The following is a 15745-nucleotide window of genomic DNA, read 5'->3' as shown; positions in this document are numbered from 1 at the left end:
CCACCCACACATGAGACCCAGATTAAGCTTCCTGGTTTGGACCCGGCCCAGCCCTAACTCTTGTCAGCATTTGGGGAGTGAACCAGTGGACTGGAGCTCTGTCTGTCTCTGTCAGCTACCCTAGCTGGCCCGGAGTTAGCCCAGGGAAAAGGAGATACTCACTTACCACTGAAACCAAATATATGGATGGATACAACATTCTTTTAGGGCAAGAAATACAGTTTTAAGGTTTGGAAACTAAAATTGCCAATAATTCCCCTGCCGCCTGCCACCCCCATATAAGAACAGTGAGAACTCTCTAAATCTATTCCCTCATCCATAGATGTGGTTAATGGTTAAACCCCACTAGACAGCAAAGAATTCCCTGCATGTAAGCAAAGACATAGCTGGCAAGGGCACGCTGAGGTCAGCAGCCCCTCCCTGCAGCTTCATTCGTAGCCTTGTCTTGCACTGCCCAACACCCCACACCCTGTGCATCAGAAACTGCAGCTGTCATGAAACCACCACTTAGAACTAGCCAAAAAGAACCAATATGGCTGTCCATCGCATCTCTGTGATGACCTTTAGCTCATTACAACGTCATTATAATAAAATTACCTTTAGCTAATTACAACGTCATTATAATAAAATTACCTTTCGCTAATTACAATGTCACTATGATAAAATTGCCATGGCTGACACTCCTACTTTCACCATGAACCTGACACCATGACACTTGGAGAGTTCCAAAGAAGGGCAAGGAAACAGCCCTAACTCAAAGCCTTCCCCAAACTCCACCCACTCCGAATATCCCATGTATGCTGCAACATAAATCTTCACGAGCTTCATCCAGACTCCCACATGGGTGCAGGAGCCCAAGCACTTGGCCATCTTCTGCAGTTTCCCCAGATGCTCAGCTGGGACTCCAACCAGCGCCCATGCGGGATGCTGGTGTTGTGTGCGGCAGCTTAACTGGCCTGCGCCACAGCGATGGAAGGGAAAAAATGTCTTCTGTACTATTGCCAACCTTCCCCCAACCCCGCCATGAAACCTATCCTAAGTCAGCCCGGAAACAACTATAAATGGTTCTGGAATTCTGAGGGAGTAACCGACCGGGGCATGAGACCACACGAGGCACGCTTGCCAAGGCGGGAAAGTGGTTGCGCACGCGCAGATCACTGCAGGAGGATGTATCACGTGTTCAGGCAGCACCACTAGACAAATAGGCACAGGGGTGGACAATCTCTAGTTTTTCTTACAGAGCCATTATTTGCTATAACAACACTGTTTCCTTTTATGTGAGTTTTATTTTCCTTAGTAATGATTATCTCGAGTCATATCTGTGCTCTCTGCCATCTAGAATTAAGGTGCCCCCAGCCTCTTTCTTCCCGGCACATCCCTCCTGTCGGTTTACATCCTTGAGCATCCCACTTATCTCAGCCAACCCTGTCGATATTTCGCACGTACGTCACCAGTTTCTGGGCAGATCAGGATATCATCCCGCCAGGAGCGTCGTTGCGCGCCGCCACCTGGCAGTGCTGTTAACGGTCTGAGAGTGTGAACGCGTGGCGGACGCCTGAGCGCAGAGCTGGAGAGGCGACCGATGACCCCGAGGAGCGGTGGCCGGACCAGCCGGGAACGGTCCTGCGGAGGCCAGGAGCACGCTGATGGCCGCTGCCGGGTGAGGAGTTCAGTCTTGCTGTGTTCCCGCAGTTTCTCTTCCGGCTTGAGCCGCGTTTCGTCACGTTTTACTGGGCCGGACCCCGCGAGGAACGATCGTTGAAGTATTTTCCCCACACACATTTTTAAATGTTTTAAGTACGATCCGCCTTTAAAAGCCTTTTACGGCCACATCACGCACAGACCCCTCTCCCGGCGTAGACAGCAACTCCTTCCCGGCCTTCGGCCCTGTATCCGCATGGCACGCCGCGGCCCTCACGCGAACAATTTGTACATATTTTATCTTCGTTCATTTCTTCACTCATCCGTAGGCACTGATCGCCCACAAGGGTTCTGGGCGCGCGGGATCCCCTCTATTCTATTCACTATAAAAGCAAACGGCTCTGCCTTCCTGGTGCCTACAGCCCAGGGGAAAGCCTGACGCCTCGACAGGCCTTGCTAAGTACTAACGACCGAGCAAGATGGCGCCGGGCGACACAGACAAGATGTCCCCCAGGGAGGGTGTGCTGGGGACGCGCCGGCCATGCAGGGTGGAGAAGCTGGTGGCCACCGGGGGGGGGGCGGGGGGGGGGGGCTCACTGCCGACATAAGTGGAAGTGGGTGGAGGAGGAGGAAGCGAATTCCAGGCAGAGGGAAAAGTCAGTGCGAAGGGTGGAACAGTTCGTAAAGTACTGCAAGAAACCCTTGCCTAGAAATGGAAGGTGAGAATCCCAGACTTGGACCCCAAGTCCAGTGCCTGCTGGGCAGCCGAAGCCATCTCATGTTTGACCCCTCTTACTGCCTACCCGTCTCCTGCCATCAGCCCCCCACTCCCTATGTGCTGCCCCCCCCCCCCAACACACATTGACTGGGAAGCAGACCTCGATTTCTTTTTAAAAAGATGTATTTTATTTATTTGAAAGGCAGAGTGAGGTCCACTCTCCAAATGATCCCAGTGAGGCTAAGAGCTAGGAACCCAGCTCTGTCCTCGTCTCCCAGGTGCAGGGACCCAAGGACTTAGGCCATCCTCGCTGTCTTCCCAGGCACATGAGCAAGGAGCTGGCCCGTAAGCGGAGCAGCCGGGACTCCAGCCTGCACTCAGATGTGATTTGCCAGTGTCGCAGGCAGCAGCTTAACCTGCTGCACCACAACGCCAGCCCCAGACTTTTATTTTCCGAGTGTAAACCTTTATGGGATATACCCTACAGATTATATAAACAAGAGAAAAACATGATTTTTAATTTATTTATGCCGGCGCCGCGGCTCACTAGGTTAATCCTCCGCCTTGCGGCGCCGGCACACCGGGTTCTAGTCCCGGTCGGGGCGCCGGATTCTGTCCCGGTTGCCCCTCTTCCAGGCCAGCTCTCTGCTATGGCCAGGGAGTGCAGTGGAGGATGGCCCAGGTGCTTGGGCCCTGCACCCACATGGGAGACCAGGAGAAGCACCTGGCTCCTGGCTTTGGATCAGTGTGGTGCACTGGCCGCGGTAGCCATTGGAGGGTGAACCAACGGCAAAGGAAGACCCTTCTCTCTCTCTCTCTCTCTCTCACTATCCACTCTGCCTGTCAAAAAATAAATAAATAAAATAAAAAAATTATAAAATGGGATTCCTATTCCCAAAATAAAAAAAAGATTTATTTATTTATTTGAAAGTCAGAGTTACACAGAGAGAGAAGGAGGGGCAGAGAGAGAAAGAGAGGGCTTCCGTCTGCTGGTTCACTCCCCATTTGGCCACAAGGGCCGGAGCTGCACCAATCAGAAGCCAGGAGCCTCTTCCAGGTCTCCGGCTTGGGTGCAAGGGCCCAAAGACTTGGGCCATCCTCTACTGCTTTCCCAGGCCATAGCAGAGAGCTGTATTGGAAGTGGAGCAGCTAGGACTCAGACTGGTGCCTATGTGGGATGCCAGCACTGCAGGTGGCAGCTTTACCTGCTACGGCAGAGCACCAGTCCCCAAAATTTTTTAAAAATAGGGGCCGGCACCATGGCTCACTTGGTTAATCCTCTGCCAGCAATGCCGGCATCCCATATGGGCGACAGGTTCTAGTCCTGGTTGCTCCTCTTCCAGTCCAGCTCTCTGCTGTGGCCCGGGAAGGCAGTGGAGGATGGCCCAAGTGCTTGGGCCCTGCACCCGCATGGGAGACCAGGAGGAAGCACCTGGCTCCTGGCTTCAGATCGGCGCAGCGCCAGCTGTAGCGGCCATTTGGGGGGTGAACCAACGGAAGGAAGCCCTTGTCTATCTGTCTCTCTCTCTCACTGTCTGTCAAATTAAAAAAAAATGTAAAAATAGGGTCTGGCACTGTGACATAGCAGGTGAGGCTGCCACCTGCAGTGCCGACATCCCATATGGGCGCTGGTTCGAGACCTGGCTGCTCTGCTTCCGAACCGGCTCTCTGCTGTGGCCTGGGTGCTTGGGCCCCTACCCCCACGTGGGAGACCTGGAGGAGGCTCCTGGCTCCTGGTTTGGGATTAGCACAGCTCCAGCTATTGTGGCCAATTGGGGAGTGGGCTGGTGGATGGAAGACCTATTTCTCTCTGCCTCTTCTCCTCTGTGTGACTCTGACTTTCAAATAAATAAATAAATCTTTAACAACAACAACAACAAAAGTAAAAATACGTTCCCCTCAGGAATGCTGCTTTCTTTCTCCTTAACAAATGGGTGTGAACGTCTAATGTCCTAGGGGGCCCAGCAGTTTAACTGGCCACTTGTGATGCACATCCCATATGGGAGTGCCAGGTTTGAGCCCTGGCTGCTCCACTTCTGATCCAGTTCCCTGCTAATGTGCCTGGGAGAGCAGCGGAGGATGACCCAAGTGCTTGGGCCCCTGCTTCCATGTGGGAGACCAGGATGGAGTTCCTGGCTCCTGGCTTCAGGGCATTGTGGCCATCTGGGGCAATGAACCAGCAGACTGAAGAGCTCTGTCTCCCCTTCCTCCAGTCACTCTGCCTTTCAAATAAGTATTTTTAAAAAATCTCATGTTCTAGAATCTCTTGATCTGTCTCTTAAAACAAGGATGCAAGATCAGAGGGGTGAGGATAGTGGAGCCAGGGCACAAATCAGCTTAGAAGTAGGTGTCAGTATGAGTATGTGACTGTTGCTGTATATGAATACAAATTAGCAACTGCAAGAAGAAAAACAGCCAGTGTGGCTTAAACTGATCAAAACTTGGAAATTTTGTTTTAGCTAAGACTCTTAAGAACAGAACATAGTCTGAAATAAGTTCATAACAAGGTCGGACCTTCCAGAAGAGGCTGACGTCAGCAAACTGAGGAGAGAGTAATAAAACAGAAGGGGCTCTTGGCTCAACCTCTGGGGAATTTTTTGTGACACTATAGCACCATAACAGCACAACCCGTCTGGATTCATGGAATATAGAGAAATAGTTAAAGATTAAGAGCATTGCAATACAGTCCAATTGCCTGTGTTTGAATCTTGGCTGAAGCCAAGATTATTAGTTACTAGTTACATGATCTGAGTCTCTCAGCTTACGTCTATTCACCTGTAAAATTGGGGATAATCATAGAATTGGTGAGAGATAGTGAAAGAAAATAATGAAAGTTCAGTGCCTGGAAAGTAGTATATGTTAGAAATTATTAGACAAGATGTGATTGAAAAAGTTACTGAAATGAGATCTAGGTCAGTAGAGTGCCTAGCCCTGGAATAGCTGTTCTGAAGGAAGCACTTTGCCCTCAGACTTAGATAATTTGGGTTATATAATGCACAAATTAGTGTGATTGGGGCTGGCATTGTGGCATAGCGGGTAAAACCACTGCCTGTTACAGTGGCATCCCATATAGGTGCTGGTTCGAGTCCCAGCTGCTCCACTTGCAATCCAGCTCCCTGCTAGTGGCCTGGGAGAAGCAGCAGAGGATGGCCCAAGTGCTTGGCTCCTGCCACCCACCTGGGAAACCTGAATGATGCTCCTGTTTCAGCCTGGCCCAGTCCTAGCTGTTGTGGCCATCTGGGGAGTGAGTCAGTGGATGAAGCGCTCTCTCTGTCTCCCTTTCTCTCTGTAACTCTTTCAAAATAAATAATTGTTTAAAGAATTAATGTGACTGATATTTATATAAGTAAATGAATGCTGTGCACCCTTTGGGTAATAGGGGAGCCATTTTCCATTGTTCTTCCCATGCAATTTATTTTTTTTTCTTTAAAGTCAGAGTTACACAGAGAGAGGAGAGACAGAAATAGAGAGAGGTCCTCTATCAGATGGCCCCAGTTGGCCGCATTGACCAGAGCTGCGCCTATCTGAAGCCAGGAGCCAGGCGCTTCCTCCGGGTTTCCCGCATGGGTGCAGGGCCCAAGGACATGGGCCATCTTACACTGCTTTCCCAGGCCATAGCAGAGAGCCGGATGAGAAGTGGAGCAGCCACTTGGGATGCCGGAAAGCGCCCATATGGGATGCCGGCGCTTCAGGCCAGGGCATTAACCTGCTGCGCCACAGCGCCGGCCCCTCCCATGCAATTTCAAAAATAAGATATGAGTAATTGATATTTTATAACGCTTATCTAAGGCATGAAAAAATACTTAGAATACTGCCATTGTTATTGATATACTTAACTCATTTAATCCTCACTTTAGTCTCCATTTTTATAACAACACTTAGCACAGAGTATTTTTTTAAAGATGTATTATTTATTGGCAAGACAGAATTACAGAGAGAGGTAGAGACAGAGAGAGGGGTCTTCCATCTGCTGGTTCACTCCCCAAATAGCCGTAATGGCCGGAGCTACACTGATCTGAAGCCAGGAGCCAGGAGCTTCTTCCAGGTCTCGTACGTGAGTACAGGGGCCCAAGGACTTGGGCCATCTTCTACTGCATTCCCAGGCCACAGCAGAGAGCTGGATTTGAAGTGGAATAGCTGGGACTAGAACTGGTGCCCGTATGGGATGCCAGCACTGCAGGCAGCAGCTTTATCTGCTATGCCACAGCACCAGCCCCTACGCAGAGTATTATTTTTAATGTACATTTGTTTTCCAGTGGATATTCAGGAATTATGATATCACAGTCCAAAATTCTGCATCTTCAACACCTTACCAAGAGCTTGGCATGCTGTAGGTGTTCAACAATTGTTTGCAGAAGGAATGTAAGCGGGTCCACTTGGGATGTTCGCACTTTTTCAGCAGACTTGTTGTTACTCAAAACTTGGGTCTTGAAGATTTCTTTAGAGACTGGGCGCTTTATTTAGAATATCTTCAATAACAGATTTTTCTTGGGAAAGAGATTAAAGTCACTAGAGTTAAGTTTGGCAGGTCAGGTGACTGAGTAATGTCATTTTTGCTCAAAAAGTAATAGGATAGTTTAAGAAAGAGAATGAGTTTTATTGCATAGCTTAAAAGCCAGTTCTAAGTTATTTCCAAAAAGTTTTGAAAAATGCTCTCATAAGGAATAAGCTTTATAACCTCTCAAGATATTACACTGGGGAGTATAAATTTTTAAATGCCTATTAGGCTATGGATGTATAAAAGACCAAAAACAAGACAAAACTCTTCCAGACCAGCATAGAAGGTAGACGTATATATAATTCAGTGTTTGAAAATCCAAACATGAAATTAGAAGGTAGTTCTTCATTTATGGAATACTACAATATCCTAGGCAGTGTGCTAGGTGCTGGAAATACAAGATACAGAAATTATAGCTTCTTGTTCTCAAGGAATTACTAGGATAGTGATAGTGACATAGTAAGTCAAGTGGGGCAAGGCCAGTCAGGAACCATTCTTAGAAAAAATCAGCTTCAGGAGGGTTTTGAAAGAAAAACGCACGAGCAGGTGGTGAACAGAGAAGTGAATACTTAAGGTTTAATCCAGTCAAAGTAATAATCCAAAGTGTGTGTGGTGAACATGGGGCAGTCAGAAACAGGTGATGTGGGGCCAGCATTGTGGCGTAGCAGGTTAAGCCACCGGCTGTGATGCCAGCATCCCATATGGGCTCCAGTTAGAGTCTCGGCTGCTCCACTGCCCATCCAGCTGTCTGCTGGAGTGCCTGGCATGCCTGCTGGAGGAGGGCCCAGAGCCTTGGGGCCTTGCATCCATGTGGGAGGCCCAGAGGGAGCCTGTTGTCATTTGGGGAGAGGGCCAGAGGATGGAAGATCTCCCTCTCTCCCTCTGTGTAACTCTGCCTTTCAAATAAATAAATAAATCTTTAAAACAAATGAACAAAAAAGAAATAGAGGACTTGAGGGTTAGTTCATAGAAGTCCTGAAGAGTGAGGCCAGATGAAACATTTCTCTCTCACATCAGAGAACAGGATTCTAGTGGCCATGTCCTCTTGAGTCACGATCATTTTCCACTGGACAGTGCCAGGAAAACATGGCCAAATTTCATTCTCTCCACTCTACTTTCATGTTTCCATGTTAACACCCTCCTGTTAGCTCAGAATAAGAGATGGAGGCAAACTAGGAAAAGGATAGCTATAATACAAGCTTGAACAGGAATCTTGCTCATCAGAAATCCCCTCATTATCCCTCATACTTTCCCCCATCCTCTTGAAGTTCTAGTACACCCGTGCTGCTGATGGTCTCGCTAGTTTCTCCAGGCTCTGTGAGGTCAGGAACGGGGCTGACTGACTTGTAATAAGCTTTTGTCATTTTCTCCAGAACTGCACCTTCCTTTATCTCCAGACTTTGGTCTTTCTCCTGAAGATGTACATTCTGTTTGGTGTCTGGGGCCGGCTGGCCTCCCTCCCTCGCCCAGGTGAGGCTATTTGGGGAGTTTCTTTAGCCAGGATGTGCCAGGATGCAGGTGGCTGGGTCACTGAGGAAGGAGCTGGGAAGTCCTGAGTGCAGTGACCCCTCAGACACCTGCTTCTTGGGTCACTAGGAGACACTTAAGTACCTCTGGCTTTATTTGGGATGTAAAATCAGTAGATCATCAGAACTCTCCTTAGGAAATGGGCCTTCTCTGCTTGGCTCCCTGCTATCCCAAGGCGATCCTTTCTTTCCCCTTTCAAGAATATTTTCACCTCTTTGTTGCCATCTTTGATGTTATGACAGACTACAATAGAATCTTTTCTTTTTTTTTTTTTTTTTTTGACAGGTAGAGTGGACAGTGAGAGAGACAAAGGTCTTCCTTTACCGTTGGTTCACCCTCCAATGCCATCGTGGCTGGCACGCTGCAGCCAGCACATTGCACTGATCCGAAGCCAGGAGCCAGGTGCTTCTCCTGGTCTCCCATGCAGGTGCAGGGCCCAAGCACTCAGGCCATCCTCCACTGCACTCCCGGGCCACAGCAGAGAGCTGGCCTGGAAGAGGGGCAACCAGGACAGAATCCGGTGCCCCGACCGGGACTAGAACCCGGTGTACTGGTGCTGCAGGCGGAGGATTAGCCTAGTGAGCCGCGGCGCCAGCTACAATAGGATCTTGACAGGACAGGGCCCATAGCTCAGTTGCAAGGAGTAAGCATTCCTGATGGCAAAAAAGGAACTGGAACCTTCGTGGGTAACATTGTTGTATGAGCTGTGATTCTCAGAGGGGACTGGTATTTGGGAGAAGCAGTGAATGGTGGACGTGGGCTAGGTACAGGGTAACTGTAGGGAGGCCATCAGGCATCTAAATTCTATCGGCCATCGCTCTCCCTGCATCTGAGATTTCCCGAGCAGACTGGACTTATAAAAACACTCAAGGGCTGGCGCCATGGCTCACTTGGTTAATCCTCCACCTGTGGTGCCAGCATCCCATATGTTCTGTCCTGGTTGCTCCTCTTCCAGTCCAGCTCTCTGCTGTGGCCTGGGAGTGCAGTGGAGGATGGCCCAAGTGCTTGGGCCCCTGCACCCGCATGGGAAACCAGGAGGAAGCACCTGGCTCCTGGCTTCAGATTGGCATAGCTCTGGCTGTGGCAGCCATTTGGGGAGTGAACCAACGAAGGGAAGACCTTTCTCTCTGTCTCTCTCTCTCTCTCTCTCTCACTGTCTATAACTCTATCTGTCAAGTAAATTAAAAAAAAAAAAAAGCATTCAAAGGGTCAGTGTTGTAGTGTAACAGGTTAAGTCATCACCTGCAATGCCAGCATCCCATATGGGCACTGGTTCAAATCCTGGCTGCTCCACTTCCAAACCTGCTCTCTGCTAATGGGCTAGGAAACCAGCAGAAGATGGCTCAAGTCCTTGGGCCCCTGCACCCACGTGGGAGGCCCAGAGGAAGGTCCTGGCTTCAGCCTGGCCCCGCCCTGGCCATTGCAGCCATTTGGGGAGTAAACCAGCAATTTTTCTAATAAGTAAAAAATCACTCAAAAACATCAGTTGCCCTAGCACCAAAGCAAAATGGAATGGTCTCTTCCTGGAAGAGGTGGAAAGTTCCATGGGAAATGAGTGATCTCGGGAATCACCTTTAGGCAGGTGGCTTGTTTTGTTCCCGGACATTTTCCAGCCCCCAACTTGAGAAGTTCATAATCATTCAATCTGAGATGGAGTTGGGATTTGCTGTTGTACAAGCATTACAGCTGATTCTGGTGAAGCCAGTCCTGAATTATAATTTGAGAGGAACCTTGTTTTGAGGTATAAGTAGTAAAACACTTTTTCTCAGGAGTCTACTAACCCTAAAAGGGCCCTCAGCAGCCAGTCCTGGGGAGTTTCCAAGAATTCTGGAAGTTTAGAAAGAGAACGGTTTCCTTGGCATGATTTTTAGCAATTTGTAATTTCCATAGTAACACTAATACATAAACCAAGATTCCAAGAAAGAAGATGGGTAGAAGGAGTAATGGAAAAATCAGAGCTCTTATTGGCTCATTAAAGATCTGGCTTTGGTCCAGTCCCTTGAACCTTTTTTTCTCCAGGGCAGGTTCCTTGTTCCCTAACCTATAACTAGCTTGAATAGGCTCTGCATTGAGTCTCACAGCCCTCACCAGAGTCTTAGGCACATGTGGTTTATTTCAGGGTCCTCAGAGGAGCTATTTGAGGTTTCTCTCTGGCCAAATCAGACCCTAGTGGAGTTTGGACAACCCCTAATGGTCAACTGCAGCACCACCTGTCCAGAACCAGGGCCCGGCGGAATCGAGACCTTGTTGAAGAAAACCCAGGTGGACAAAGGGCCCCAGTGGAAGGAATTTCTCCTAGAGGATGTCACAGAGAATTCTGTCCTGCAGTGCTTCTTCTCTTGTGCAGGGATCCAGAAAGACACAAGCCTTGGCATTACTGTATATAGTGAGTGGGACTGAGGGCTGGGGAGGAAGGGAGGAGTGGGGAGCCATGACTGTGTCTTGCTGAGGGAAAACTCGAGGGCCTTCTTTTAGGGGAGAGATAAGGGCCCTTAATAAAGATGCCTGTCACCCCGTAGTGACTCTAGAGCCAGTCACACTCCGAGTTTCCTCGGTGGAGCTTTCTTCTGGGTTTTGCATTAGGAGCAGACCACAGAGAGCATCCAGACATCTCCGCTTGAGATATGGTCACATACAGAAAGCAAATACTAATCATGCTAACTTCGTAATTCCCGAACCAGAATAAAATTGGTGCTAATTATTTGCTACAAGTTCTTAGAGTTAAATATGGTTGGAGAAAGGAGGATCTTCGTGAGGCAGTTAGAGAAGTCTTCATGACACATGGGGCTCTTGAGCTCTCCTGCAGAATGATTGGGATTTGAATTGAGGATGGATGAAAGGGCCTTTCAGGCATTGGAAGACATATGGCTCTAAGTATGATGTTTGTGGGGTAAAAACTTGGTTAGCTAGGGTATAGGTTTTGTGTGATGCTAAGAAGTTCTTGATAAGCTGCAAATGCCCCTGAATACAAGCTGTCTAGAATGGCAGTGACAAAGCAAGGGACACCCCCCCCACACACACACACACAGTCCTATTTCTGGGCTCTGGCTCTGGCTACCTGTGGTAGCAGAAGCAGCCAACAGGCTGGCTCACCCCATCTAGGGCAGGGGTGGTAGCAAGCTGCCAGTCAGCTTGTTTAGGGATAGCACCTTCTGATATGTAGCACCACAGGCTCCCTGTGCTGTGCCAGGTCTTCCTGAAGGTGGGCAGCTCTCTGTGCACAAGGCCTGTCTTTTTCTCTTAAAGAGCCACCAGAGCGGGTGATCTTGGAGCTGCAGCCTGCATGGGTGGCCGTGGATGAAGCTTTTACAGTGAAGTGCCACGTGCCCAGTGTGGCACCCCTGGAGAACCTCACCCTTACCCTTCTCCAGGGTAATCAAGAACTGCACAGAAAGAACTTTCTGAACTTGGCTCTTGCCTCCCAAAGAGCCGAAGTCACCATCAGTGTCAGAGCAAAAAGGGAGAATGACAGGTGCAACTTCTCCTGCCATGCAGAACTGGATTTGAGTTCACAAGGTGGAGGGCTTTTAAATGGCAGCTCAGCCATCAAAGTACTCCGGATCTTTGGTGAGTCAGCTCTCTCTTGTGGAAGGAATCCTGGGCTCATTTATCTCATCTTGCCATGGCCTTTGGGATTAAGTTCCTGCAGGGTTTAGGGGGAGGGTGTCAGGGTCATTGAGCTGCCCCTCTACTTGGGCTTTAAACTCACTGTGGGGAAGACAGACCTTTTAGTTCCACTCCCTTCCTGCACTGTCGGGTCCTGCACAATACGTGGTTTATAACGGCTGTTCTCCCATTTTCCTTTTCCTCATGTCTTGGCAGAATTCTCGGAGAGCCCCCAGATCTGGGGCTCTTCACTTCTGGAAGTTGGGGTGGCAGAGACTGTGAGCTGTGAGCTGGCTGGAGTGTTTCCAGCCGGAGAAGTTACGTTCCACATGTTCCTGGGTGATCAGGAACTGAACCCTTTCCTCTCCTGGGAGGGTGACACGGCGTGGGCCAATGCCACCATTCGGGCCATGGAGACTGGCGCGCTGGAGCTATCTTGCCTTGTAGCTCTGGGTCTGATGGAACAGAAAACAAGACAACCAGTGCACGTCTACAGTAAGTGACCTGCTTCATTCGTGCCCCACGTGGGTCCTCTGCCATTGAAAACCTACCCAGTATGAGTGGGTGGTTCCAGCATTGACATCCCTGGTAACATTCGCCACGTACACCCTCAAGTGAACGTTAGACTTCATCTTTCTCGTGTGTGAAAACACTCTTCCAGCAGAGATGCAAGGCATTACCAGATGAGACTTTCAAATCTCCGAAACACCTTGTTGCACCTTCCATTGAGCTTTTACAGAGGCAGTAATGGTGCCCAAAGTCCTTCCCCTGTTGTCTGCCTATCCAAGGGTACCACCAGCATCAAGAGTACAGAAGTGTTCCCAGCTTGAGAAACGGGTTTTGTGTCTTTTTCCTTTCCCTATAGGCTTCCCTCCACCAGTCCTGGAGATAGAAGATTCATACCCACTGGCAGGGACAGATGTTAATGTCACATGCTCAGGGCATGTATTATCATCACCCAGCCCTACTATTCGACTTCAGGGGGCCACAGATCTCCCTGCCCCTGGGGATCCTGCCTGGCTTCTACTTACTGCCAGGGAAGAAGATGATGGCCGAAATTTCTCCTGTGAGGCATTTTTGGAGGTGCAAGGTCGGCAATTGATTAAAACCGCTGTGACCCAGCTGCATGTGTTCTGTGAGTAGAGGTCTGGATTATTCAGTTCCCATTTCTAGAGATCTTCTTGGTCAGTAGCTTCATTGTCAGAATTGCCACATTTTTCTCATTAAAAAAAAAATCAAAGGAGACAATAAAATGAAAGCTCTTCAAACTTTCCTTGCCCCTCCCTCCCCGGAAAGTAAATGGGGAGAAAGTTGAGGGGGAGATTGGGAGTGGGGGCGTGGTTAAAGTGGTCACGTGATATTAATTGTGGGCCAAAGACTGAAGGGAGCATAGAAAGTAATAGCTGGGGCCAGAGCCACGGCTCACTGCGGCGCCAGCACACCGGGTTCTAGTCCTGGTCCGGGCGCCGGATTCTGTCCCGGTTGCCCCTCTTCCAGGCCAGCTCTCTGCTGTGGCCAGGGAGTGCAGTGGAGGATGGCCCAGGTGCTTGGGCCCTGCACCCCATGGGAGACCAGGAGAAGCACCTGGCTCCTGGCTTCGGATCAGCCCGGTGCGCTGGCCACAGCGGCCATTGGAGGGTGAACCAACGGAAAAGGAAGACCTTTCTCTCTGTCTCTCTCTCTCACTGTCCACTCTGCCTGTCAAAAAAAAAAAAAATAGCTGGAAGTTTTGAAAAGTAGAAAAATCCTTCTCTTGAATTCACCCCTATCCAGCTCCTCACCTTCGGAACAGCAAAGATGGGAAGCAGGGGCCCAGGTTCACCACTGACAGCAGTGTTAGCATTTAGTCTGATCCCTAAAGATGCCCTAGGCTGTATCTCTGACTCCTTGGACACAGGGAAGAGAAGAAATAAGGGTTGGCTCGAGGCAGAGAGCTGATAGGCCTTCCTTGGGGAAAGGAGTTGTTGTGTGGGGGGAACAGCATTTGGGTTGAGGGAGGAGGTGACAAGTATGAAGGTGAGAAGGGAATATGGCACACTGAGCTTAGGTCTTTGTTGGGGGGGGCTTTCTTTTTTGTAGATGAGCCACGGTTAGAAGAATCTAGTTGCCCTAGCAACCAGACATGGGTGGAAGGGATGGAGCAGGTGCTTGCCTGTGTTCCGAAGGGAAATCCAACCCCGGCCCTGGTGTGTACTTGGAATGGGATCATCTTCGACCCAGAAGTGCCACAGAAGGCAGCCAAGAACCACACTGGAATCTACTGCTGCACGGCCACCAACAAGCTGGGTTCTGTCAGCAAAGACATTGCTATCGTTGTTGAAGGTAATACTGCCGGGTCAAGGCTGGGTGTCTCCCGCGGTTGGGGATCCTTATCCAAGCATGGAAGGGAGAAAGGTGTTACTGGGCTGGGGAGGATGGGACTGAGAAGTGGGCTTGGTGAGTCGGGGCGGAGTCATTGTTCTCAAACCCTCGAAATTCTTTGTCGTCTGTGCTTGAACAGGACTGGAGGAAGGAATCAGCTCCAGCATCTTCCTTATCATTATTGCCGCCCTGGGAGTGGGCGTGATCACCATCGCTCTGTATCTGAACTACGGGCCCTGCAAAATAAAGAGGAGGAGACTGCGCTACAGGCCGAAAGAGGGCAAAGAGGAGGAGAGCCAGCTTGCTGCTCAGCAGGCAGAGAAGTGCAGCCCACGTAATTGTTGACTCAGAACGGCTCTTTGTGGAACAAGACGTCTACTACTGTGGTCTCCCAGCGAGGGAAGAGTGGATGGAAGAGAAAGAACCAGAATGTGAGACTACGTTACTTCGTGTTCTGCTGTCCCATGAAACAGCGTTTCAGGCCCCCACGTCCCTAGTGTCCAGTCCATAAGCCCGCTGTTCTCCTTTGAGTTCCTCTGCTCACTGGGGATCTCACTCTCAGTGTTCAACTAGTGTGGTCTCTTGCATCCTGCTGTGTGCTTAATGAGTTCACTCTAAGATTAGAAAAAAAAATCCCTCCCTTACCTCATCATTCCCACTTTCTCCCAACACCAGACTAAAGGGATCATCAGAAGTATCATGGAAGAACGACTCTTTTCTCATGGTTTCCTGGTGACTGAGAACTCATTTTCTTAGCCTGAGAACAGATCTTTGAAGGAGGCGAGTACCAAACCTAAAGGATAAGAACCAGAACTCTGGGTCCATTTCCGCCTTCTCGCCTCCCTGCCCTGTGGTTCTGGAATGCCAGCTCCAGAAGCAGAGCTGAGCTTGCGGACACCAAGTGTCTGTGGCTGCTCAGGCGTCAGCGGTGGGCCTTGGGGGGGATAAAAACCCCAAGAAACTCCACGCTGCGTCAGAGCTTAGCATTCTCTCCCCGAAATGAAAGAGGGTTCTTCCTTGAATTTGGCCTTATAGGTTAAGGGCTCCAGACTTCTCTCAATTCTTTTCCATAAACGATTACAATCATCTCCGAGTTCACTTTTGACCTTTTTTTCTTTTTACCTATATGGGTTCTTGGGTGGGAGTTCCAAACGTCTACTCACCCTTTCCATAAAGAAGCAGGTAATTTGATCAAAGACTATTTAAATGAGAGGAATCCTCTTGTGACAGTGTCCCCCGGGTGATTTTGATTCAGCTTCTTTCTCTTGTTGGAAGTTTCTTCACCCGTGGAGAAGGCATGAAGATGGATGAAATCTGTTCTTTTCTCCCAAATCAGTCATGAAATGTTCATGGGAATGTTGGCTGTGGTAAAAATAAAAACGATTACTTTTGAA

General features: G+C 49.4%; 1 protein-coding gene across 4 annotated transcripts; it reads left to right on the top strand.

Moving 5' to 3' along the window:
- The first annotated feature begins 1467 nt into the window (after positions 1 to 1467).
- On the top strand, positions 1468 to 15745 carry LOC100355821 (intercellular adhesion molecule 5). 4 transcript variants are annotated; one of them, XM_002719200.5, is made up of 8 exons: positions 1468 to 1660; positions 8255 to 8327; positions 10504 to 10770; positions 11631 to 11951; positions 12207 to 12485; positions 12856 to 13125; positions 14070 to 14312; positions 14491 to 15745. In XM_002719200.5, exons 1-8 carry the CDS (start codon positions 1583 to 1585, stop codon positions 14694 to 14696), a joined length of 1737 nt encoding a protein of 578 aa, XP_002719246.2. In that variant the 5' UTR covers positions 1468 to 1582; the 3' UTR covers positions 14697 to 15745. The 4 variants fall into 4 exon arrangements, with proteins under 4 accessions (XP_002719246.2, XP_008269923.1, XP_051681778.1 ...); XM_008271701.4 differs by having other exon boundaries at positions 8231 to 8327; XM_051825818.2 differs by lacking the exon at positions 11631 to 11951 and having other exon boundaries at positions 8231 to 8327.

Source organism: Oryctolagus cuniculus, chromosome 17, assembly GCF_964237555.1.
Source record: "Oryctolagus cuniculus chromosome 17, mOryCun1.1, whole genome shotgun sequence".
NCBI lineage: Eukaryota > Metazoa > Chordata > Mammalia > Lagomorpha > Leporidae > Oryctolagus > Oryctolagus cuniculus.
This window is presented reverse-complemented; position numbering and strand designations above follow the sequence as displayed.

Coding starts and splice junctions, on each gene's coding strand:
- LOC100355821 (XM_008271701.4), top strand. CDS start 1,583: ATGACCCCGAGGAGCGGTGGCCGGACCAGCCGGGAACGGTCCTGCGGA. Junction 8,328..10,503: donor GGCCTCCCTCCCTCGCCCAG/GTGAGGCTATTT, acceptor GGTTTATTTCAG/GGTCCTCAGAGGAGCTATTT. Junction 11,952..12,206: donor CAAAGTACTCCGGATCTTTG/GTGAGTCAGCTC, acceptor ATGTCTTGGCAG/AATTCTCGGAGAGCCCCCAG.